Here is a 25,467-nt window from a genome sequence, read left to right as displayed (position 1 = left end):
TTTGGTGTAGTTTTTCTCAAGTGCAAAAAATGTTTCATGAAAACTAGTCAGCTCTCGTTGAATGACAACAAACAGTTAATGTTCCCACTCTAGTTAGGAGTAGTACTGTTGACCAATCACTGACGAAGGGGCGTAGACTTCGGCTACTGATACTCGACTTGCCTCAAGAACATTTTTGGTGTGCTGGAACAGCTGAAAAAAACCCTGCCGAAGACCAAAACGAACAAAAAGTAATAGTACTGTATATGCACGAACTGTTTTGACTGGCAAGCAATACGGTAAGCTTTAGGAAGGAATCAGTGTAGCCAACTGTGTGATGATCGTCAAAGCTTAGCTTATGTAAAAAAAAATGACATACTTATGAAGTATGTGTAGCTAGAGAGGCCTAATAGGAAAAGGGGGATACCTTGTCCGATAGTACAATTTGTGTGCGCATAATGATAATGATGATGGTGATCACTAGAAGTACTGTAGTAAAACAGCAATTAATGTGGTTTTGTGAGAATCATTCATTTGCTTACATCAACAACAGTAGGCATGGTTAAGGTAGGCTAGGCTACTACTAGGCCTATAGCCTAATCTAATTCTTCACTGGTCCAAAAAGTTGTACCTGACATGAACTGGAGCTGTGGATATTCTACTCGAACCGAATGATAAAAATAAAAAAAAAGACCCGACCAGATCGGACCTGAGTGACAAATGAAATGTTATTCAGCTAATTTGCCCTAGACTATGTAAGCTATACAAAGCTGTGGTCAGGTTCGGAAGGGTCCAGTCGAATATATCAGCTCTACAACATAGACCTGATCCATGACAATAGACAACTCAACCTGACTTGGACCGGAGGGACAAGTTGAATTTTGGACCCTCATGGTACACTAACCCAAATACTGGACCCAGGACCAGAACAGGCCCAAAATTCTAACTTGTTCCTCTGCCCCGGGTCTCTTGTTTTGTTCTTTTGCACAACTTTTTGGACCCTTGAAGACCTTCACCTTCTCATCATCAATTGATAAAAAAAATAAATAAAAAAAACTGCCATTTTGGTGGTGGCTTGAGGTACGACATGGCATTGCATTATTGCCAAAGACCAGCCTCTTTCCAGAGATTACATACCTCACCAAAACTTATTCAGAAGCTGAGAAGGGCAGATGGAGGGAGGGGGACCCTAAATTAGGTCCCCTTGTAGTGTGGTAGTCTGTCATCATTAGGACATCCACTGCTGCTCTGGAGGACTAGAGGGAATCACACAGGCTGTGTGCATGTCAGGAACAGACTGAGATAGCGTGCTCATTAAAGAGAGAGGGAGAGAGTGTGTGTGTGTGTGTTGGGGGGGGGGGCTGGGAGAGAACACTGCTGTGCCCCAGCGAGCTCAGTAACCACCGCTTACTGCTGCTCTGTAGTTGCCATGGATACAGTGCCCTCTCTCTCATGGGTATGGAGGGATGGGGTGGAGGAGAGGAGAGGAAAGAAGTGACTCTGGCTGCTGCCTCTGCGTCATATTTATACCATCGGAGAGCTAGCTGTCTCCATCCCTCCTCATCTCCGCGATCCATTTCATCTCTCTGTTTCGCTCTCTCTCTCTTTTTCTGGCGGTCTATTTGTCTTTGCGGTTGACCTGGTGGATGTTATAGTGAACTGACTCTGGTGTTTCTACAGCCAGCCAAGGACAGAAGACTGGAGGAGACAAAAGGAGGGGGGGGGGAAGGTAAGCATGGATGGCGTGTGTGTACATGTGCCTGTTTGTGTACATGTGCCTGTTTGTGTAGTGAGGTGCCAAGTCGACAGACCGACAAAGAGGAGAGGTAAAGATTTTTTTGTGTTTTTTTAAAATTTATTTATTTATTATTTTTTTGACCTCACCCGAGATGGATGTCATGCCCCTCAGGCTAGACTATGCCAAAGTCCTTATTTTGTGTGTGTAAAATGTAATGTTCATAATGACTGTTTGTTTACCTCCAGAGGTCAACATGTTCTTCACATGTTGTGTGATGCCTCTCATTCAGTTGTGTTTGTGCAAGTACTTGACTCCTCCTCTGACATTACTGTTGTGCTGTTGCTGCATGCCTTATGACAGAGAAAGACAGAGCGACACCATCTTTGTTTTCAGAGAAGCTGCTTCGGAGGGTGAGTGACAGTGTGTGAGTGTGAGCACCGGTGTGATCAACATTGCCTGTTTGTGCAGTCAGTGGTGAAGTGTATATCTCTAGGCTTAAAGCCTACCTGGTATATAAACAGGAGCCATTTCTCCAAAGCTGCAGTGGAGACAGACACACAGACGTACTGTACATGCAAACAAAAACACACATACAGACACACAAACACTCTGTGTGTGTGTGTGTGTGTGTGTGTGTGTGTGTGTGTGTGTGTGTGTGAAAATACCCATATCTGCCTTTGTTCTCAGTTCGCCATTTCAAAAACAAGAGTTCTACTGCCAGCTGAGATAATTCTGTTTTGGTCTGGCTAGACAGAGAGAAGGGGAGAGAGCGGAAACAGAGTAGAGAGATCTAAGAGCGAGAGATGTGAGGACTGACAGTAAAGGCCTCAGGGAGGGTGGCGATAGTTCCTCAGAAATGTGTCTAACAGCATGTATGACATTCAGCTCTGATGGCTTGCTCATCGACATGGCGCTTGATAGTTTGTAGAGAATGTCGTGTCCCACTTGACATTTTTGTAAAATGGTTGTTGTGTTTACTCAACGCATTGATCCTGACTGACGGATAACAAAGAGCTGTAGCTTGTGAAGAGGAGCCCCGCTCCTGTGAGTATATGTGTGTGTCACTGCGAGTGTGTGTGTGTTAATATTCTCTCCTCACCATTCTTGATGTTCCTAAGATATCATGTAGTGGAGCGAAGGAAGAGTAGACATGGGGCTCAGAGGAGTGTGTGTGTGTGTGTGTCTTTTTGTCTGTCTGTGCACGTGTGTGTGGTGGACTGTAAGAATATTGGGGTTAGAGAGCAGACATGCTTGATGGAGAGGGGAGGCTAAAGAGACGAGAGCGCTAGCGTGTGTGTGCATTTTCTATTTTTTATTTCACCTTTATTTAACCAGGTAAGCTCGTTGAGAACAAGTTCTCATTAATAACTGCGACCTGGTGTGTGTGTTATTAATTTATTTATTGTCAACAAACTCTTGTTTTGGCAAGCCGGTTAGGACATCTACTTTGCATGACAGAAGTATTTTTTCCAACAACTGTTTACAGACAGATTATTTGACTTATAATTCACTGTATCACTATTCCAGTGGGTCAGAAGTTTACAATACACTAAGTTGACTGTGCCTTTTAAACAGCTTGGAAAATTCCAGAAAATTATGTCATGGCTTTAGAAGCTTCTGATAGGCTAATTTGAGTCAATTGGAGGTGTACCTGTGGATGTATTTCAAGGCCTACCTTCAAACTCAGTGCCTCTTTGCTTGACATCATTAGAAAATCAAAAGAAATCAGCCAAGACCTCAGAAACAAAATTGTAGACATCCACAAGTCTGGTTCATCCTTGGGAGCAATTTCCAAACGCTTGAAGGTACCACATTCATCTGTACAAACAATAGTACAGAAGTATAAACCCCATGGGACCACGCAGCCGTCATACAGCTCAGGAAAGAAGAAGCCACTACTCCAAAACCACCATAAAAAAGCCAGACTACGGTTTGCAACTGCACATGGGGACAAAGATCGTTTTTGGAGAAATGCCCTCTGGTCTGATGAAACAAAAATAGAACTGTTTGGGCATAACGACCATCGTTATGTTTGGAGGAAAAAAGGGGAGGCGTGCACGCTGAAGAACACCATCCCAACCGTGAAGCACAGGGGTGGAAGCATCATGTTGTGAGGGTGCTTTGCTGCAGGAGGGACTGGTGCACTTCACAAAATAGATGGCATCATGAGAAAAGAAAATGATGTGGATATATTGAAGCAACATCTCAAGACATCAGTCAGGAAGTTAAAGCTTGGTCGCAAATGGATCTTCCAAATGCACAATGACCCCAAGCATACTTCCAAAGTTGTGGCAAAATGGCTTAAGGACAACAAAGTCAAGGTATTGGAGTGGCCATCACAAAGCCTTGACCTCAATCCCATAGAACATTTGTGGGCTGAAACTGAAAAAAATGTGTGCGAGGAAGGAGGCTTACTAACCTGACTCGGTTACACCAGCTCTGTCAGGGGAATGGGCCAAAATTCACCCAACCTATTGGGGGAAGCTTGTGGAATTCTACCCAAAACGTTTGACCCAAGTTAAACAATTTAAAGGCAATGCTACCAAATACTAATTGAGTGTATGTAAACTTCTGACCCACTGGGAATGTGATGAATGAAATAAAAGCTGAAATAAATCATTCTCTCTACTATTATTCTGACATTTCACATTCTTAAAATAAAGTGGTGATCCATACTGACCTAAGATGGAATTTTTACTAAGATTAAATGTCAGGAATTGTGAAAAACAGAGTTTAAATGTATTTGGCTACGGTGTATGTAAACTTCCCTACTTCAACTGTATATACTACCGTTCAAAAGTTTGGGGTCACTTAGAAATGGCCTTGTTTTTGAAAGATAACTGATTTGTTTTGTCAATTTTTAAAGTAACATCAAATTGATCAGAAATACAGTGTAGACATGGTTAATGTTGTAAATTACTATTTGTAGCTGGAAACGGCAGATTTAAAAAAAAATGTGTACAGAGGCCCATTATCAACAACCATTACTCACTCCTGTGTTCCAATGGCACGTTGTGTTAGCTAATCCAATTAGCTAGTTTAAAAGGCTAATTGATCATTAGAAAACCCTTTTGCAATTATGTTAGCACTGCTGAAAACTGTTGGTCTGATTTAAAGAAGCAATAAAACGGGTCTTTCTTTAGACTAGTTGAGTATCTGGAGCATCAGCACACTCATGTACTTGTCGTCTTGCTCAGTTGTGCACCGGGGCCTCCCACTCCTATTTCTATTCTGGTTAGAGCCCGTTTGCGCTGTTCTGTGAAGGGAGTAGAACACAGCGTTGTATGAGTTTTTTTTATTTTCTCTCAAAAACAAGGACAGTTCTAAGTTACTCAACTTTTGAACGGTAGCGTGCATGTGTGTTTGTGTGTGTGTCAGAGGAGGCTGGTCGGAAGAGCTGTAGGAGGACGGGCTCATTGTAAAGGCTGGAATGGAATTAATGGAACTGTATTAAACACAAAACAAAATATGGAAACCACATGTTTGCCTCCGGTCCATTGATTCCATTCCAGCCGTTACAACGAGTCCGTCCTCTTATAGCTTCTCCCACTGTGCGTGTCTGTGTGTCTCCCTTGGTCTCCAGTGTCGCAGTGCTCCAGGAGGGCTTTGCATTTTTAATCGATGCTGACTGTAGTGATTAACACTGCTGTTCTACACACGGATGCAAAACAGAGGGAGGACAAGGGAGAGAGTGAGAGGGAGTGTTTTTGAGGTTATTCCTATTTACACGAATGAACATTACAAATGGACGCTCAAATCAATGAACTGCACATCAAGGCCACCAATTAAATACGAGAGCCGGCACTGGCTGATCAATGTTTGCAAAGCACATAGCCTCTGCGTGACATCATACATTTAGAACAAAAAACAGGAGATTTCCCTGTCTGTTGCCCTGTATAATCATGTTGTTGCTCTGTACAAGCACTGATACGTTTGCCACAATAAGCCATTTCAAGAGACCTATGGTTTGTCTCCTTCTCTCTCATATCTTTCTCCGCCCACCAGTGTTGCAATTTGCATATTAATGAACCAACCAGTGCACTCTATTTCCTACTTCCTGATTCTCAGAGAGAGAGACAGCGAGAGAAAGTGAGGGAGTTCCGATCCAGTTTTGTTTCATTATATTCCCTGTTGTTCTACACCTTTTTTTTCACACTCTTCTCCTTGTTTCTTTCTCTTTGCACGTGTCCAGTGTGTCCATGCGTACGGAGGGAGGACTGAAGGCAGCTGTTTCCAGCAGAGCAGAGACCTACAACATGTGAGAAGATGTCTGTTGGAGGCTGCGCTTGCCCGGGTAAGTCCACCCATCTCTATCTCCCTCTCATGTGACCTCTCGTGTCTTTGCTGCTGTATAGGTTTGATGGTATCCACATATTTGTTTAGAATGTACTGTTAAAAAAAAGTCCAACTGGTTTACAGTGTTTTTTTCCTGACTCAATATTCAGGGTACTTTATACTGTATCTCAAGGAGACTGCACAACAACTTACTAGCTATTGCTAACTCACATCTGCACACATATGTGGCTTTCCCCCATGTTGAATGAGGTAAAGATTGTAAACAACTTGGGAGCAATGTTTTCTTGCTGGGACAAGTTTAGGCCAGTGAAGCGCTCCTGCGCCCACAGAACAATCATGTTCCTTATGGAGGGAGGTGGGGGTGGGTCGAGGAGGAGAGACTGAGGGAAAGAAAGTGAGAGAGAGAGAAAGAAAGTGATTAAGAGGGGACACACAGTAACTCAGTGGTCCTGTTTGAAAGCTAGTTTGTTTACATTCCTGTTTGATGTTGCACTGATGGATCCTCCCCCTCAGTGTGTGTGTGTGTGGCTCTGTGTAAGACTGAGTGTGGGCTGTGCTGTGGAACACTGACATGACTACGTCCTAACAGTCCGTGAGAGTCTGATCTGTAAGTACTGCAAGACAGATCTCACTGCTCTATCATGGTGGAGGTAGTCACAGCCTGGTAAAAATAGAACGCACGTGTGCTAAATTATCCCCCCCCCCCGCACACTCTCTCGCACATGCACACACACATGCAAGCTGCTCTTTCCCCTCTCATGTCTCTTCCTCTACCACTCTCCTCTCTTTACCTCTCCCACTCACTCCCTGTTGTCTCTCTCGCTTTCTCACTCTCTTTCGCCATCGGTGGCACCAGCTCATGCAGAATGTCACATGGTCTGCCTCCTTGATTGAAGGGAAAAGGACTTGACGCAGAACTAAGATGGCAGACAGGGGGAGTGAACCGATCCACTCTTTCCCCGATAGATTGGTACTGCCTCTGCTGACTGATACCACTCTCCCATTTTCACTGTCCCCTCCCGTCAGAAAGAATGCAGTAAGAAGAGGGATGATGAGAGGAACGGAGAGGGGGGGATGAGGAGAGGGGGGGATGAGGAGAGGGGGGGATGAGGAGAGGGGGGGGATGCGGAGAGGGGGGGGGGTGCGGAGAGGGGGGGGGATGCAGAGAGGAGAGGGGATACGGAGAGGAGAGGGGGGGATGGAGAGGGGGGGGATGCAGAGAGGAGAGGGGGGATACAGAGAGGAGAGGGGGGGATGGAGAGGGGTGGGATGCAGAGAGGAGGGGGGGATACAGAGAGGAAAGGGGGGATGAAGAGAGGAGAGGGGGGATGAAGAGAGGAGAGGGGGGATGAAGAGAGGAGAGAAAGGGATACAGACAGCTTTCGATGTGATGTCACGTGCCGCAAGGAGAGAGGAGAGCAGAGCAAAGTTGGCATGAGCCACTGACTGGAGAGAGGAGAGAAGGAATGAGAAATGGGGTTTTCTACATGGTTGAAAATTAGATGGCAGGTAAACAAAGTCACTCAGTGGAACACAATCCTTCCAGTGTTCAGAGAAAGCTTCGTTGGGAGGAATAGGTGAGAAGAAGAGCACAAAAAGATGAACAACATCCTTCTAGCATTGCATAGCTTTATTTTATAATTAGCCAGTGAGGTATGTGGTTTAGCACTGAAGGAGAGGCAGCCTATGGTGAGTAATACAAGCAAAGAGACAGCAACTATTTGCTGTGCTTTTAAATTCCATCTCAGTGGATCATGTTTGTGCGTGCGGGGACGGTTACTCGGCATGCCCATGATTGTGCCCGGCCTCAACAACCCCTGCTACCCCATATAGACTCAGTAGAAGGGACAGAGTAGATATATAGGCTCTCACTCTTTTTCGTCCCCATTGTCTCCCTCTTTCAGCTTCTAACTACTTGCTTTGTTTGCCGTTCTGTTGGCCTCCTTGTTGCTATCGCAACCAGTGAGCAGCTATGACAATCCTGACGGGCTTGTGCTTTGAGAACCGTTTGTATGTAACTAAGGGGTTATATAACGGTAACTAAGTCTGAGCTTAAATCGCTTTGTTCATCTTCATTTTTTACTTTTCCATCATAAGTGGACAAACAAAGCCGACACACTCCAACTATGTTGTTTCTCTGAGACCTAAAACCTGGAGACGTTTAAAAGATAGATTCACGGGGTGTGTGTGTGATTGCGTGTGTATGAGAGAGAGAAGTGAATACATATGGTCTTTGCTTGTTGAGAGAAATTGTCAGTGACTTTTTTGTACAGTTCACCTCAATCACTTATCTCATCTCAGTATCTTTATCAGGGTCCGTTTTCATTTGCAAGTACGAGTCTGAATCACTCTATTCAGAACAAGCATGATGCCTACCAGGGCGTGGGAGTCAACGTCCGTCCCTTCAGGAAGTGAATTCAAATGTCATTAATGAACGGACAAATCATCTTTAATTCAATGATCATTAATTGCTTCATGGAATTTGCCTTAACCCTGCTGGCCTGTCAAGTCAACACCACTATTGGAGGGGACATGTTGTCATCTTACAGTCATGATCAATAGGCACCAATTGGAAGAAAGTCAACAAACAAGGACTAACCTGAAATATCAATAACAAACACTAATCCCAATAACAAATGCCAATTTTCGATTCGCATTACAAAACCTTTTCCATTGTACGCCATACTAATACTCATCCCCCAGATCTGTGTAGCTGAAAGCCTGTTGGCCAGTGAAGCACACAGTGGCGTCCATCATCAGCTCTGCCTAACCTTTTACAGGAAACACAGAGAGCAGAGTCTTGAGTAGATGGGGTGATGTAAGACAAGACACATGCGTCAGGCTTCTAGGGTAAAGGTTAGACTTGTGAATGAGACTACAGTGGGCCCCCTTTTCAGCAAGGTCTGTCTGGGTTTGAACCTGGGCCGTCTGAGCTTCACTGTGAGTTTTCCATAGGGCATTCAAGGTTGTAAATTCCATCAGCATTCCAGTTGAATACAACTAAGTTATATTGAGCATTCTGATATGATCTAGATGGTTTGATGAAGCAGAGCACAGTAAGTAGATATTCAGGACGATCACAAGAGGACGCCAAAGCATCCGTTTCATGCGTGACATGATTTCTAAAATATACTACATTGTCAAAGGTATGTGGACACCTGCTCATCTAACATCTCATTCCAAAATCATGGGAATTAATATGGTGTTGTTCCCCCCTTTGCTGCAAAAGTAGCCTCCACTCTTCTGGGAAGGCTTTCCGCTAGATGATGGAACATTGCTGCGGGGACTTGCTTCCATTCATCCACAAAAGCATTAATGAGGTCAGACACTGATGTTGGGCGATTAGGCCTGGCTCGCAGTTGGCTTTCCAATTCATCCCAATGATGTTTGATGGGATTGAGGTCAGGGCTCTGTGCAGGTCAGTCAAGTTCTTCCACACCGATCTAGACAAACCATTTCTGTATGGACCTCGCTTTGTGCACAGGGCATTGTTATGTATGCTGAAACAGGAAAGGGCCTTTCCCAAGCTGTTGCCACAAAGTTGGAAGCACAGAATCGTCTAGAATGTCATTGTATACTGTAGCATTTAGATTTCCTTCACTGGAACTAAGGGGCCTAGCCTGAACCATGAAAAACAGCCCCAGACCATTATTCCTCCACCAAACTTTACAGTCGGCACTATGCATTGGGGCAGGTAGCGTTCTCCTGGCATCCGCCAAACCCAGATTCGTCCGTCGGACTGCCAGATGGTGAAGCGTGATTCATCTCTCCAGAGAATGCGTTTCCACTGCTCCAGAGTCCGACGGTGGCGAGCTTTACACCACACTAGCCAACGCTTGGCATTGCTCATGGTGATCTTAGGCTTGTGTGCAGCTGCTTGATCATGGAAATCCTTTTCATGACGCTCCGGACGAACAGTTCTTGTGCTGACATTGCTTCCAGAGGCAGTTTTGAACCTAGTAGTAAGTGTTGCAACTGAGGACAGACTATTTTTAAGCGCTAACAGGTTGCATCCTATGACGGTGCCACGTTGAAAGTCACTGAACTCTTCAGTGAGGCCATTGTACTGCCAATGTTTGTCAATGGAGATTGTACGGCAGTGTGCTCGAGTTTGTACACTTGTCAGCAAAGGGTGTGGCTGAAATAGCCGAATCCCAAAATTTGAAGGCGTGTCCACATAATTTTATATATATTTAGTGCCCCCTATAGACACTGTTTAGCAACATAACCAACGTGTGCTTAACTATGGAGTTAAACAGACAGGGTTGGCTTAGACTTTTGACAACATGTCGACTATTTCTTCTCGAACCGTTTATTGAAAACATAAATACATTTGCACAACGAGCACTTGTCTTTCAGATACATTATTACAGTTTTGGTTAGCTCGGTAGGGAATGTTAGCCATATTAGCATAGGCATGGCATCAGTCAAAACAAAAAATGGCATCAGGAACAAGATGGAACGAGCTGAGACGAGCCACCTACAATTCCCCACATGGTAGCTTCTTGTCATTATTGCTAGCTATCTGATTCATATCAATGTACTCTACCTGGTCATGTCTATGCACGCACATCATTTCCGTGACGTACTTAGTCAACCCGTCTATTGTACTGAACACACAATGGCACAGTGGAGGGCATAGGGATTACTGGCTTTAACAGGATGTGCTGGCATACCAGCACATTGTCCTGCTGTTTCCAAGAACTCGCTCACGCACGGGCGCAAGCTTGCACACACACACTCCCGCAAACACACACACACGTGCACACTTGCATGCACGCACACGTACAACCATATTGTTTGTGTCTTCCTCGGTCTCTGAGATAATCCCAGCAAAGAACCACAGAAAGGGCAAGCTGTGTGTGTGTCTACAGTATTCTACATTCTCAGCCTGATGTGACTTTTATTCACCAGTGATGTACAGTTCTTGGAAAGTGCATTTTCTTCCACCAATCTACACACAATTCCCTAATGATAACAAAGTGAATTAAAAAAAATAATTAATTTTTTTGCTAATTTGAAAATAGAGCTATCCCCATTTAGTCGATTGTTTTGTTGATGGGCTGTTGGTTGACCGAGATTTCTTTAGTCGAGCAAAAAATATATATAATGGGGTGCAAGACATCTGTATGAAAAATTACTACACTACCGTTCAAAAGTTTTGGGTCACTTAGAAATGTCCTTGTTTTTGAAAGAAAAGCACTTTTTTTTTTGTCCGTTAAAATAACATCAAATTGAACTGCCTAGAAGGCCTGCATCCCGGAGTTGCCTCTTCACTGTTGACTTTGAGACTGGTGTTTTACGGGTACTATTTAATGAAGCTGCCAGTCGAGGACTTGTGAGGCGTCTGTTTCTCACACTAGACACTAATGTACTTGTCCTCTTACTCAGTTGTGCACCGGGGCCTCCCACTCCTCTTTCTATTCTGGTTAGAGCCAGTTTGCAGGGAGTAGTACACAGCGTTTGTATGAGATTTTCAGTTTCTTGACAATTTCTCGCATGGAATAGCCTTAATTTCTCAGAACAAGAATATACTGATGAGTTTCAGAACAAAGTTATTTGTTTCTAGCCATTTTTAGCCTGTTATCGAACCCACAAATGCTGATGCTCCAGATACTCAAGTAGTCTAAAGAAAGCCAGTTTTATTGCTTCTTTAATCTGAACAACAGTTTTCAGCAGTGCTAACATAATTGCAAATGGGTTTTCTAATGATGACTTAGCCTTTTAAAATGATGAACTTGGATTAGCTAACACAACGTGCCATTGGAACATAGGAGTGTTGGTTGCTGATAATGGGCCTATGTAGATATTCCATAAAGAATCTGCCGTTTCCAGCCACAAATAGTAATTTACAATTTACAACACAGTATTTGTGATCAATTTGATGGACCAAAAAAATTGCTTTTCTTTCAAAATCAAGGACATTTCTAAGTGACCCCAATCTTTGGAATGATAGTGTATATTTATAATAATATTAACCCTTCTTTTTTTTGATCTCCTTATTGTTATTATTATGATCCTCATTATAATAATAAGTAATGTCATTATCATTAGCAGGCTTAGAATTGCAACTTCAAATGAGCCATTCATGATTTGAATTGCAATTAAGCATTTTAGTAAAAAATAAATAAATAAAGCGACTCTTGAATAATTAGCCTTAACACATAAATAAACCGTTCCATGTCGGCAATTGCATGCGACTGTTTTTTAGCCTTTTCTGTTTATTCGTGGCGTCCTCTTCATCTGTTTTTTCTGTCGCATGTTTTGCATGTTTTCAGGTGTTCGGAGTGTGTTATAACCAATTTATTAATGTGATTATGATATGCTATAAATCAGGCCCTATTGGGCATGCGATGCATACATGTGTCACGTTGAAAGAGCAAGGGTTGAGGGAATAGGGAGAGAGAGAGATCAGTAAGTCTGGCACTGGCCAGGCACAAGCAAATCAATTGCGTCCCTCTAGTTATTTGTGCGTCTTCATTTTTTTCATCAAACAGTGCGCTTAAAGCATCAGACAAGCTCATTGCATATAGTTGATTTGATTAAAACACATAGGTTGTGTCTATATGTGGAAAAATAAGTTGAAACATTTCGACCAAACGATTGGTCGATAGATGACTCTGTCGACCAAGAGTTTTTTGTCGGGGACAGCCCTATTTGAAAATGAAATAAAGAAATATAATTTACATAAGTATTCACACCCCTGAGTCAATACATGTTACAATAACCTTTGGCAACGACTACAGCAGTCAGTTTTTATGGATAAGCCTCTAAGAGCTTTGCACACCTGGATTGTACAATATGTGCATTATTATTAGTTGGCTGTTGATCATTGCTAGACAGACATTTTGAAGTCTTACCATAGATGTTCAAGCCGATTTAAGTCAAAACTGTAAGTAGGCCATTCAGGAACATTCAATGCCATATTGGTAAACAACTCCAGTGTATATTTGGCAAAGCGTTTTAGGTTATTGTTCTGCTAAAAGTTGAATTTGTCTCCCAGTGTCTATTGGAAAGCAGACTGAACAACGTTTTCCTTTAGGATTTTGTCAATGCTTAGTTAGCTCTATTCCATTTATGTGTATCCTAAAAAAAATCCATTGCCAATGACCAGCATACCCATAAAATGATGCAGCCCCCACCATGCTTGAAAATATGAAGTGGTACTCTTGTATTCAGGACATAAAGTACATTTCTTTGCAACATTTTTTTTACAGTTTTACTTTAGTGCCTTATTGCAAACAGGATGCATGTTTTGGAATATTTTTTTATTCTGTACAGGCTTTCTTCCTTTTCACTCTGTAGTTACTCCACAATAATAACCTAAATTATAATGTAAGTAATCCAAGACTAACTGTTTTAAAGTCACCATTAGCCTCATGGTGAAATCCCTGAGCAGTTTCCTTCCTCTCTGGCAACTGAGTTAGGAAGGGACGCCTGTTTCTTTGTAGTGACTAGGTGTATATAACTTCACCATGCTTAAAGGGATATTCTATCACATTTTAGGAAAGACCCAGATGCAGACAGTGTCGAAGTAACAAAAGTGTATTACTAGAACAGGGGGCAGGCAAAACGACAGGTTGCGGGCCGGCAGAGGTCAGTAATCCAGATCAGAGTCCCAAAGGTACAGAACGGCAGGCAGTCTCAGGGTCAGGACAGGCAGAGGTAAATAATCCAGTGTGGTGGGACAAGGTACAGGATGGCAGGAAAGCTCAGGGCAGAAAGAATGGTCAAAACCGGGAAAACAAGAACTAGAAAAAATCAGGATCAAGGGGAAAAACGCTGGTAGGCTTGACAAACAAAACAAACGGGCAACAGACAGAGAACACATGTATAAATACACTGGGGATAATGGGGAAGATGGGTGACACCTGGAGGGGGGAGGAGACAAGCACAAAGACAGGTGAAACAGATCAGGGTGTGACATATTCAATGTCTGCTTTTTTTTTTACCCATCTACTTATAGGTTCCCTTCTTTGCGAGGCATTGGAAACCTTCCTGGTCTTTATGGTTGAACCTATGTTTGAAATTCACTGCTAGACTGAGGGACCTGATAGATCATTGTATGTGTGGGGTACATAGATGAGGTAGTCATTCATACATCATGTACACAGAGCAAGTCTATGCAACTTATTACGTGACATGTTAAGCAAATCTTTACTCCTGCACTTATTTAGGCTTATCATAATAAAGGGGTTGAATACTTATTGAAGGCACCGTATCAGATCACACAGTCTATTATTGAGTTCCACAGACAAAAGAGAGGAGAAGCTGTTTTTCATCTGGTCCAGTAGAGGGGGATGCTTTTTCACAAGTCTCTCGCTCTACCTCTCCACCCCTACCTCTACCTACCTCTTCAGAAGGCCACAATTAGTGAGGCGTGACTGCCTCTCATATGGAACAAACAACAGGCTGGGAATTAGGCTAGTAGTGGGATTCTCATTCTTGTTTCATTAATACAAGAAAAATATATACTTTCCTCTGCTCCTTACATTCCCCCCTCTCCTTCCATCCCTCCTAACTTTCTTCCTTCCTAGCTTTCTTCCCACCTTTCCTCCCTCCCTGACCAGTCCACCAAAGAGTAGAGATTGGGTGGATTGGGTTAACACAGATTAGTGATCACTGGTCATGAGTGAGTGTGTACTAAGACGGAGCCCTGTTTGCCATCTAGTGCCTGCCTTTAAGGACCCCCCCAAAAATATATAAAAACATTTGAGAAAATATTGAATTTGGCCTTTACTACTATAGCCCAGAGAAATGCATTAAATAACATATAAATGGCAAAAAAAAAAGACAGTCAAGAAATAAATCATAAGGATCAAGGTTTAAACCGATACCGTTTTACCGTCAGACGAGTAAGAGCAAAACAGAGAATCTACCCTTTTCACGATTGGGGTCACGTTAGTTTGTAGCCCAAACGTTTCGGATGCTACAAACTGAAGTTGGCACATCGACGGTGCAGACTTCAGAGTCCCGACACTTGTGGGGGTTCGAGAGCAAAACTGTGACCAACATCGTGTTTGCGAGTCTCCCCTGTCAATGGAATGGTCATAATAGTTCTGTAGGTCAAACCGTTCAGATGCTACGGATGTTATCGTGAGAATAACGATTTTTCAGGATGTCTCAAGGTCTGTCCAACACTGCTCTAACTCTGCCACCTTTCACGACATCGGCAGATGCGGAGGATTGAGACACATCCAATGCAAAAAAAACACTATCTCTAGCTGTAATATGTTACTTAGATTGATACACCAGTGTGTCAATCGACTCGAGGGGGTTAAACACAGAGGGGAAATGTGTACAGCTGTCCCAACGCTCTGTAACCATTAATAATCACAGCGTGATTAACCTCAAAAACTCTACTTTCATATCGCCACGAAATAACTTTACAAATACAAAAGATCCACTTACTGTGCGACATTTTAACACATATTCCCACAAAGATGTTTTGCGTTGTACTTCCTGAGCTAATTGAAACTCTGGAAGGAAAAAACAAACAAACATTGCAATCAAGGATAAATTGTTTCTAGATACAGCATTTCACACCAAATCAGCTCCGCTATTCATCAAAAGAGACTTTTTGGCCCTGACGGAGACATGGTCACCCCACAAAAACACTCCTACTCCAGCTGCTCTCTCTTCATCTTACTATGTGTTCTCTCATAGTCTGAGAGCATCTGGTTGTCATGGTGGCATAGGGATACTCATTTCTTCTAAGTGGAGATTTTCTCTTTTCCTCCCCTCATGTCCATCTCCTCATTTGAATTCCATGTTGTCATGGTCACTTGTCCACTCAGGCTTAACATTGTTGTCATCTATTGCCCACCAGGTGCCATTAGAGTTCCTCAATGAGCTTGACACCTTGATAAGCTAATTTCCTGACGATGATTCGCCACTCATAGTACTGGGAGACTTCAACCTCCCGACGTCTACGTTCAATTAATTTATTTCCCAGTCCCCTCCCACTCCAAGGCAGGCCACTTTACTATATGCTGTTCGCATACTAATCTAACTGCAACCCCCCTCCAGGTCTTTGATCACTACTTAGTTTCCTTTTCCGTCTCGCTCTCCTCCAGCCCCTACCAAGATGGTCAAGTGTCCTCGCAGTCTCCTGATTCTACCTCTTTGACCCTACTCTCCTCCTGTTTCGCATCCTACGACTCTCACTGTAACCTTTCCTCTCAGCCGGCTTGGCCCTCTCCTCCTGCTCCGAGGCTGTGACACCATTGCGAGATCACAGAACATAGCTGCGGGCAGCTGAGCGAAAATGGAGAAAACTTAACTTCCGGAGGATCTATCATCCTTTCTCTACCTTCTCTTCCAGCTGCTAAAGCCACTTTCTATCACTCTAAAATATCAAGATTCTGCCTCTGTGCCACCTTCTCTCTTCCTTAATCCTCCAACACCTAATTCCCCTCCCTCTCTACAGATGACTGTCAACCACTTTGAAAAGAAGGTTGACGATATCTACTCCTCATTCACTCAGCCTATTGACTATTGAGTCCACTGGTCCCTCTCACACAAAACATGCCTTGGTCTCTTTCTCCCCTCTCTTTCCAGATGAAATCCTGCGACTAGTGATGTCAGTCCGTCCGACAACTTGCACATTCAACCCAATCCCCTCTTCCCATCTCCAGACCTTGTCCTACAGTTAAAGTCAGAGGTTTACATATAGTTAGGTTGGAGTCATTAAAACTTATTTTTCAACCACTCCACAAATTTCTTGTTAACAAACTATAGTTTTGGCAAGTCGGTTAGGACATCTACTTTGTGCGTGACAAGTCATTTTTCCAACAATTGTTTACAGACAGATTATGTGACTTATAATTCACTGTATCACAATTCCAGTGGGTCAGAAGTTTACATACACTAAGTTGACTGTGCCTTTAAACAGCTTGGAAAACTCCAGAAAATGATGTCATGGCTTTAGAAGCTTCTGATAGGCTAGTTGACATCATTTGAGTCAATTGGAGGTATACCTGTGGATGTATTTCAAGGCCTACCTTCAAACTCAGTGCCTCTTTGCTTGACATCATGGGAAAATCTTTTAGAAATCAGCCAAGACCTCAGAATTTTTTTTTTAGACATCCACAAGTCTGGTTCATCCTTGGGAGCAATTTCCAGATGCCTGAAGGTACTACATCTGTATAAACAATAGTACGCAAGCATAAACACCATGGGACCACGCAGCCGTCATACAGCCCAGGAAGGAGCGGTCTGTCTGTTAGAGATTAAAGTACTTTGGTGTGAAAAGTGCAAATCAATCCCAGAACAGAAGATGCTGGAGGAAACGGTTACAAAAGTATCTATATACACAGTAAAAACGAGTCCTATATCGACATAACCTGATAGACCGCTCAACAAGGCAGAAGCCACTGCTCCAAAACCACCATAAAAAAGCCAGACTACGGTTTGCAACTGCACATGGGGACAAAGATGGTACTTTTGGAGAAATGTCCTCTTGTCTGATGAAACAAAAATAGAACTGTTTGGCCATAATGACCATCGTTATGTTTAGAGGAAAAGGGGGAGGCTTGCAAGCCGAAGAACACCATCCCAACCGTGAAGCATGGGGGTGGCAGCATCATGTTGTGGGGGTGCCTTGCTGCAGGAGGGACTGGTGCACTTCACAAAATAGATGACATGAGGCAGGAAAATTATGTGGCTATATTGAAGCAACGTCTCAAGACATCATTAAAGCTTGGTCGCAAATGGGTCTTCCAAATGGCCAATGACCCTAAGCATACTTCCAAAGTTGTGGCAAAATGGCATAAGGACAACAAAGTCAAGGTATTGGAGTGGCCATCACAAAGCCCTGACCACAAAGCCCTGACCTCAATCCTATAGAAAATGTGTGGGCAGAACTGAAAAAGCGTGTGTGAGCAAGGAGGCCGACTAACCTGACTCGGTTACACCAGCTCTGTCAGGAGGAATGGGCCAAAATTCACACAACTTATTGTGGGACGCTTGTGGAAGGCTACCTGAAATGTTTGACCCAAGTTAAACAATTTAACAGCAATGCTACCAAATACTAATTGAGTGTATGTAAACTTCTGACCTACTGGGAATGTGATGAATGAAATAAAAGCTGAAATAAATTATTCTCTCTACTATTATTCTGACATTTCACATTCTTAAACTAAAGTGGTGATCCTAACTGACCTAAGACAGGGAATTTTTACTTGAATTAAATGTCAGAAATTGTGAAAAACTGAGTTTAAATGTATTTGGCTAAGGTGTATGTAAACTTCCCGACTTCAACTGTATATCTCACTTCCCTCATCAACTCCTCCCTGACCACTGGCTGCATCCACTCGGACTTCAAAATGGCTTGAGTCTCTCCCCTCCTCAAGAAGCCAACAATAGACCCCTTTGACGTCAAAAACTATAGACAGGCATCCCTTCCTTTTCTTTCCAATAACACTTGAGCGTGCTTCCTCTGACCAACTCTCTTATTATCTCTCCCAGAACAATCTTCTTGACCCTAACCAGTCAGGATTCAAGACGGGTCACTCAACCGAGACTGCTCTTCTCTGTGTTACGAAGGCTCTCTGCACTGCCAAAGCTGACTCTGTCTCTCCTCTGTTCTCATCCTCCTTATCCATATTAGATCTCATCATCTTTCTTTCCCTCTGATACTGCCTACACTGTAGCAATACATGCTCCACGGTCTCTGTTTCCTGTGCAATAATCACAATAGTCTTATTCAACCGGCTGTGTCTCACCCTTAATCTAGTAAAAAATTTAAAAAGTAAAATTAAAATTGAAAAAAAAAATTGCCTCCTCTCTTCTGTCCCTTTCTGCCGTCCTCCCCTCCCCGACTTTCCTCTGTGCTTTTAAATAAATGCCTGCCCTTAGTATCTCTTTTCCATTGCTCCTGTCATCTCTGCACCGTCACTGTCCATATCAGGCTTTTTGCCTCTGCTTTGCTCATTGAAATTTCAACATCCCCACTACTACGTGCTTGTTTAGCCAGTACATCAACTGTCTTGTTCCCCTCCACCCCACATGGGCTGGGATCCAAGTAAATCTTATCTGTATACCCATCTGTCTAATCTTGCCATGGGTTTGTAGTACCTCAAAGCAGGTCTTGTCTGTTACGTGACCTAAAGGACTGCAGACTCATCAACACTGCACATGAATCAGAGCAAATAACTACTTCTGTCTGTCTTGACTTCCTCCACCCACTGCAAGGCCAACAGTATGGCCATCAGCTCCGCCATATATACAGCCAGATGATCTGTAACACGTTTTCTGACTTCCACTCCACATTCCTGCACTACAAATGCTGACCCAGTACGTCCTGTCCTTGGATCTTTTGATCCATCTGTGTAAATGGCCACAAAATCCTGATACACAGTATCCAGACTTCTCTTAAACAAATCAGATGGATCAACACCCTCCCCATCTTTCTGTAGTCTCTCCAACACTTTTAGATCAACTACTGGAGGTGGGAGGGGCCATGGTGGATTTACAGGAATAGCTACCGTTGGACAAAACTCCCTTCCATACAGTACCATCTCCTTCGCCTGGGTATTACCCCACCCACACAAAGCTTGTATTCTGTTCTAGCTCATGTTCCTTGCAAGCCTGTGAAATCCCTTTCGTAAGATGAGACACCCCATGTCCCTGTAGGTTGACCCAATAATTAATTGACAGCTGCTGTCTCCTAATCTGCAATGGCATATACCAGCATCTCCACCTGTAGCGCAGCCACTGGAGAGGTCCGAAACGCCCCACTACATATTCTGAGCCCTTGCCCCTGTATAACATCTAGCCTTTCCAATTAGGTCCGGCCTTCGAACCATACGCTTTACTGCCATAGCCTACTCCATCCACAGACACCTCCTCTTCCCTCCGGTCCTACTGTGCATACTATGGGGTAATGATCACCCCCTACAGTGGACTCCTCCCATACCTCACAGATTCCTGCCATTGCACTAGATACCAGAGTGAGGTCCAAGGCAGACTCTTTCTCTATGGCTACATCAATCCTGGTCCCACAGCCATCATTCAGGCACATCAGATCTTTCACTTCTTTCAGATTTTACATTGCTTGCAGAGGAGGTCATAGCGAGAGGGAGGAAGCGGGTGAGCTCGAGTCGGTTATAAATGGCGGGAAAAAGGGAGATGGTTTGTTAAAGAAGAATGGTAGAAGGTGTAAGCAGAGTGAGCTGAAGACAGGAGGAGAAATGGAAGTGAATGAGGTTGAAGTGTCAGAAGTGATAGGTGTGGGGAAGTTCTTGGAGCCCGAGGCTCGCACCGAGGGTCAGGATAAAGATGAGTCTGTGACCGTTTTTTTTTGTTGTAAATGTGGACCCCTGCCTTTTGGCTGACCCATTTCTGGTTTCAGGGTGGGTGAAATCAGAGTTGGGTGCTGTGGAATTGGTGAGGGTAACCAGAAGTGGTCTCGTGATTATTGTTTGTGTTTCTGCTGGTCAAAGGGAGAAGGCATTATACGAATGGGGGAGAGAAATGTGAATGGTTTTGCCTTCAAGAAAAGGGTGCCATTGAAAGGAGTGATTACTGGGGTAGCAGTGAATGTAAAAGTTGACCAACTGAAGGGGAAGATTCCCGGTGTTTGTGATGCTCGTCGTTCGGTGTGAAGCAGACAGGGTGGCGTGAGTGGTGAAACAGAAGAGTCGTCCTCTGTTCTTTTTGAGCTTTAATGTTGAGTCTTTTCCCAACAAAGTGATGTTAGGATATACACTACAGTTCAGAAGTTTGGGGTCACTTAGAAATGTCCTTGTTTTTGAAAGAAAAGCTATTTTTTTTTGTCCATTTTAAAATAACTTCAAATTGATCAGAAATACAGTGTCGACATTGTTGTAAATTACTATTGTAGCTGGAAACGGCTTATTCCATAAAACAAAATATCTACATAGGTGTATTTATCCCATTTATCAGCAACCATCACTCCTGTGTTCCAATGGCACGTTGTGTTAGCTAATCCAAGTTCATCATTTTAAAAGGCTAAATGATCATTAGAAAACCATTTTTCAATTATGTTAGCACAGCTGAAAACTGTTGTTCTGATTAAAGAAGCAATAAAACGGGCCTTTCTTTAGACTACTTGCAATAGCATCGAATAGTCCCCGCGATATGCAACTGTTCAGGGAAGTCAGGAACCAATACACGCAGTCAGTCAGCTTTTTCAAGCAGAAATTTGCATCCTGTAGCTCTAACTCCCAAAAGTTCTGGGACACTGTAAAGTCCATGGAGAACAAGAGCACCTCCTCGCTGCCCACTGCACTGAGGCTAGGTAACACGGTCACCATCGATAAATCCGTGATAATCGAAACTTCAACAAGCATTTCTCAACGGCTGGCCATGCCTCCCTCCTGGCTACTCCAACCTCGGCCAACAGCTCCGCCCCCCCGCGGCTACTCACCCACGCCTCCCCATTTTCTCCTTTACCCAAATCCAGATAGCAGTTGTTCTGAAAGCGCTGCAAAACCTGGACCCATACAAATCAGCTAGGCTTGACAATCTGGACCCTCTATTTCTGAAACTGTCCGCCGCCATTGTCACAACCCCTATTACCAGCCTGTTCAACCTCTCCTTCGTATCATCTGAGATCCCCAAGGATTGGAAAGCTGCCGCGGTCATCCCCCTCTTCAAAGGGGGCGACACCCTGGACCCAAACTGTTACAGACCTATATCCATCCTGCCCTGCCTATCTAAGGTCTTCGAAAGCCAAGTCAACAAACAGATCACTGACCATCTCGAATCCCACCGTACCTTCTCCACTGTGCAATCCAGTTTCCGATCACGGATGCACCTCAGCCACGCTCAAGGTACTAAACGATATCATAACCGACATCGATAAAAGACAGTACTGTGCAGCCGTCTTCATCGACTTAGCCAAGGCTTTTGACTCTGTCAATCACCATATACTTATCGGCAGACTCAGTAGCCTCGGTTTTTCAAATGACTGCCTTGCCTGGTTCACCAACTACTTTACAGACAGAGTTCAGTGTGTCAAATCGGAGGGCATGTTGTCCGGTCCTCTGGCAGTCTCTATGGGGGTACCACAGGGTTCAATTCTCGGGACGACTCTTTTCTCTGTATATATCAATGATGTTTCTCTTGCTGCGGGCGATTCCCTGATCCACCTCTACGCAGACGACACCATTCTGTATACTTCTGGCCCTTCCTTGGACACTGTGCTATCTAACCTCCAAACGAGCTTCAATGCCATACAACACTCCTTCCGTGGCCTCCAACTGCTCTTGAACGCTAGTAAAACCAAATGCATGCTTTTCAACCGTTCGCTGCCTGCACCCGCCCGACTAGCATCACCACCCTGGGTGGTTCCGACCTAGAATATGTGGACATCTATAAGTACCTAGGTGTCTGGCTAGATTGTAAACTCTCCTTCCAGACTCATATCAAACATCTCCAATCCAAAATCAAATCTAGAGTCGGCTTTCTATTTCGCAACAAAGCCTCCTTCACTCACGCAGCAAAACTTACCCCAGTAAAACTGACTATCCTACCGATTCTCGACTTCGGCGATGTCATCTACAAAATAGCTTCCAATACTCTACTCAACAAACTGGATGCAGTTTATCACAGTGCCATCCGTTTTGTTACTAAAGCTCCATACACCACTGCGACCTGTATGCTCTTGTCGCCTGGCCCTCTCTACATGTTCGTTGCCAGACCCACTGGCTCCAGGTCATCTACATCTCTATGCTAGGTAAAGCTCCGCCTTATCTCAGTTCACTGGTCATGATGGCAACACCCACCCGTAGCAGGCGCTCCAGCAGGTGTATCTCACTGATCATCCCTAAAGCCAAAACCTCATTTGGCCGCCTTTCGTTCCAGTTCTTTGCTGCCTGCGACTGGAACGAATTGCAAAAATCTCTGAAGTTGGAGACTTTTATCTCCCTCACCAACTTTAAACATCTGCTATCTGAGCAGCTAACCGATCGCTGCAGCTGTACATAGTCCATCGGTATATAGCCCACCCAATTTACCTACCTCATCCCCATACTGTTTTTATTTTATTTACTTTTCTGCTCTTTTGCACACCAGTATCTCTACCTGCACATGTTCATCTGATCATTCACTCCAGTGTTAATCTGCTAAATTGTAATTATTCACTCCTATGGCCTATTTATTACCTACCTCCTCATGCCTTTTGCACACAATGTATATAGATTATTTTTTCCTACTATGTTATTGACTTGTTTATTGTTTACTCCATGTGTAACTCTGTGTTGTTGTCTGTTCACACTGCTATGCTTTATCTTGGCCAGGTCGCAGTTGCAAATGAGAACTTGTTCTCAACTAGCCTACCTGGTTAAATAAAGGTGAAATAAAAATAAAATCTGGAGCATCAGCATTTGTGGGTTAGTGGTTAGAGCGTTGAATTAGTAGCCGAAAGGTTGCAAGTTCGAATCCCCGAGCTGACAAGGTACAAATCTGTCATTCTGCCCCTGAACTAGGCAGTTAACCCACTGTTCCTAGGCCGTCATTGAAAATAAGAATTTGTTCTTTACTGACTTGCCTAGTTAAATAAAGGTGTCCCATCCTTTCAGATTGTTGGCCTGAGGTAGGACTACATAGATTTATATAATGGAGTTGGGTGGTATTTTTAAAAGTTTTTTTTTTTTGTGAGAGTAGTGTTAGATGGTAGGGTATTTGTTTATTCCTTTGTTTTTTCAAGCAAAGTACAAGGGAGTTGTACTCCAGTCTAGTAGGTGGCGGTAATGCAATATTTATTAGTTGCTAACCGCTGTTAAACTTCATCGAAGAAGAGCAAGTGCAGAGACGGGGGGGGGGGGCATTGTTCGCTGCTGGCTAGGAACAAAGGGTTTGGCTCCTTCACCACTTCTCAACAACTGTGTTGCTAAAAAAAAACGCTACCCCTGAGGAGTGAAAATAACGCATCTGAGAAAATACTAATTATTGCCACTTTTTAGTTTTGTTTCGGAGGAGCACTGAAGTAACGGCTATTTTTTTAAGCTGAGCCTGAAGGTGCTTCAAATCGGGACAGCTAGCATTCAAGCTAGCCTGCTAACCGAGCAGTGGTGTTGGAAAAGAAAACCCACCGCGTTTCGTTTAACCATTCGGTGCAGGTATGGTGGCTTGAAGTGTTCGCAATTAACTCTAGGTACTAGTCTTGTTGCAATTTTAAGTAGCAGTGGATTATTAGGATGCAAACGTGAAATGTCGAATGCGGCTCGTGCAGCTAGCTAACGTACTTAGTTCCTTAACAGTTAACGTTAAATGGCTAACGCCACAGCTAGCTAACTTCACTGCCACTGGTCAACACAGGCAATCTTGCTGTTGTAGCTAGCATGCTATCAGCATCCAGTCAAACCTTGTGTTCAACTGATCTCACGCGTCAGTATTCATCAAGATAAGACAATTAATGAAGACTTCATGTAGTTGGCTGCTAGCTTCTCAGCTCTGTCACTTCGATGTTTAACTAACGTAATCTGTACTAGGCTCATAATGCTGTCTTTCGGTGTGTTTAATTGAGCAAATGTCAATTGGCGATTGTTGTTTTGTTATTCAAACCTCGTTCTAATCAATCATAACCCCCAGCCTACAGATAGAGTATAAGCTCATCCAAATCTCTTTGAGTGGAAAATTCAAAACAGGCCGTAGATCAGTTTCTCTAGTAGTAGAGGCAACTTCACCCATTCCAAGATGGGTCAATGGCGCTTTCATTGGATAGTGTGTGTCATCTGGGGAATATAGGAGAGGTTGTCTGTGACTCCTCTATATTATGACATCTCTCAGACAGTGACATGATGCTCCTCCAGTGTTACTCTATGCTTCTGCCCCAGATCTCTGGAAGCTTGGACTGATGTCATCCATCTACATCTGTCATAAAGACAGGATTGACCCCAGAGTAGAGTGAGTGGATGCCACCAACTGCCTATCCATTCTATTCTCATGTTGGCATGGCTATATGCAGATGTTGAAGGCTTGAAGCCAGTCTGTGCAATGAAAAGTATTTTTATTGATTGTAGGATGATTAATGAGTAATTTAATATGACGTACCTGGCTAGCCTAGAGAAAGGCTGAGTGTATACAGGGGGATGTCTGGTGTACCAGGGTTTGGGGTTGCTTCCAGGTCAAAGGTCATGCCAATAGAACTGCAGTGAACCCTGTAGAGAAGGGCCGGAGAGGGGAGGATAGACAGCCTCTCTGGGGTGCAGTGAAACAAGGGGGATTTGTGTGCTTTTTTGGGAGGGGCTATGGGGGGGATATATAATATGGGTAATGTTGTTCTCCAAACAATGCTTTATTGGTGAGATGCAGGATTCTGCTTTTGGGAGCATATTAGTTGTTGTAGTAGAAGCTATCGTTTTTCCTGTGTTAAGGCCTCAGCATGCTTCAGTTCGGCTGGTGCCGAGTTAAACTCGGCTAGCCGAACATGTGTACTTGCATACTCCCGTAAAAGACCTTCCCTTGAAAAACGAGAAAAAAGCGGC

General features: G+C 43.7%; 1 protein-coding gene across 45 annotated transcripts in view; it reads left to right on the top strand.

The window, feature by feature from the left end:
- The first annotated feature begins 101 nt into the window (after window positions 1-101).
- Window positions 102-25,467, top strand: part of LOC110525977 (LIM domain-binding protein 1-A) — a 42,248-nt gene continuing 16,882 nt past the window's right edge. For 4 of the 45 annotated variants that reach the window (XM_090236122.1, XM_090236007.1, XM_090236076.1 and 1 more), the window contains exons 1-5: window positions 119-278; window positions 1,660-1,708; window positions 2,078-2,127; window positions 2,730-2,761; window positions 5,910-6,011. In XM_090236122.1, coding sequence (XP_090092248.1) covers window positions 5,984-6,011 — 28 coding nt within the window. In that variant the 5' untranslated portion in view covers window positions 119-278; window positions 1,660-1,708; window positions 2,078-2,127; window positions 2,730-2,761; window positions 5,910-5,983. Of the gene's footprint in view, window positions 279-1,634; window positions 1,806-2,077; window positions 5,430-5,722; window positions 5,807-5,909; window positions 6,012-23,742; window positions 24,100-25,467 lie in introns of those variants that run through there. The other 41 variants (XM_090236105.1, XM_090235998.1, XM_090236063.1 and 38 more) reach the window with 18 other exon arrangements.

Source organism: Oncorhynchus mykiss, chromosome 1 (assembly GCF_057628025.1).
Source record: "Oncorhynchus mykiss isolate SJ-2025 chromosome 1, ASM5762802v1, whole genome shotgun sequence".
NCBI classification, from domain to species: domain Eukaryota; kingdom Metazoa; phylum Chordata; class Actinopteri; order Salmoniformes; family Salmonidae; genus Oncorhynchus; species Oncorhynchus mykiss.
The sequence above is the reverse complement of the archived record's forward strand: the minus strand, read 5'-3'. Positions and strand labels throughout refer to the sequence as shown.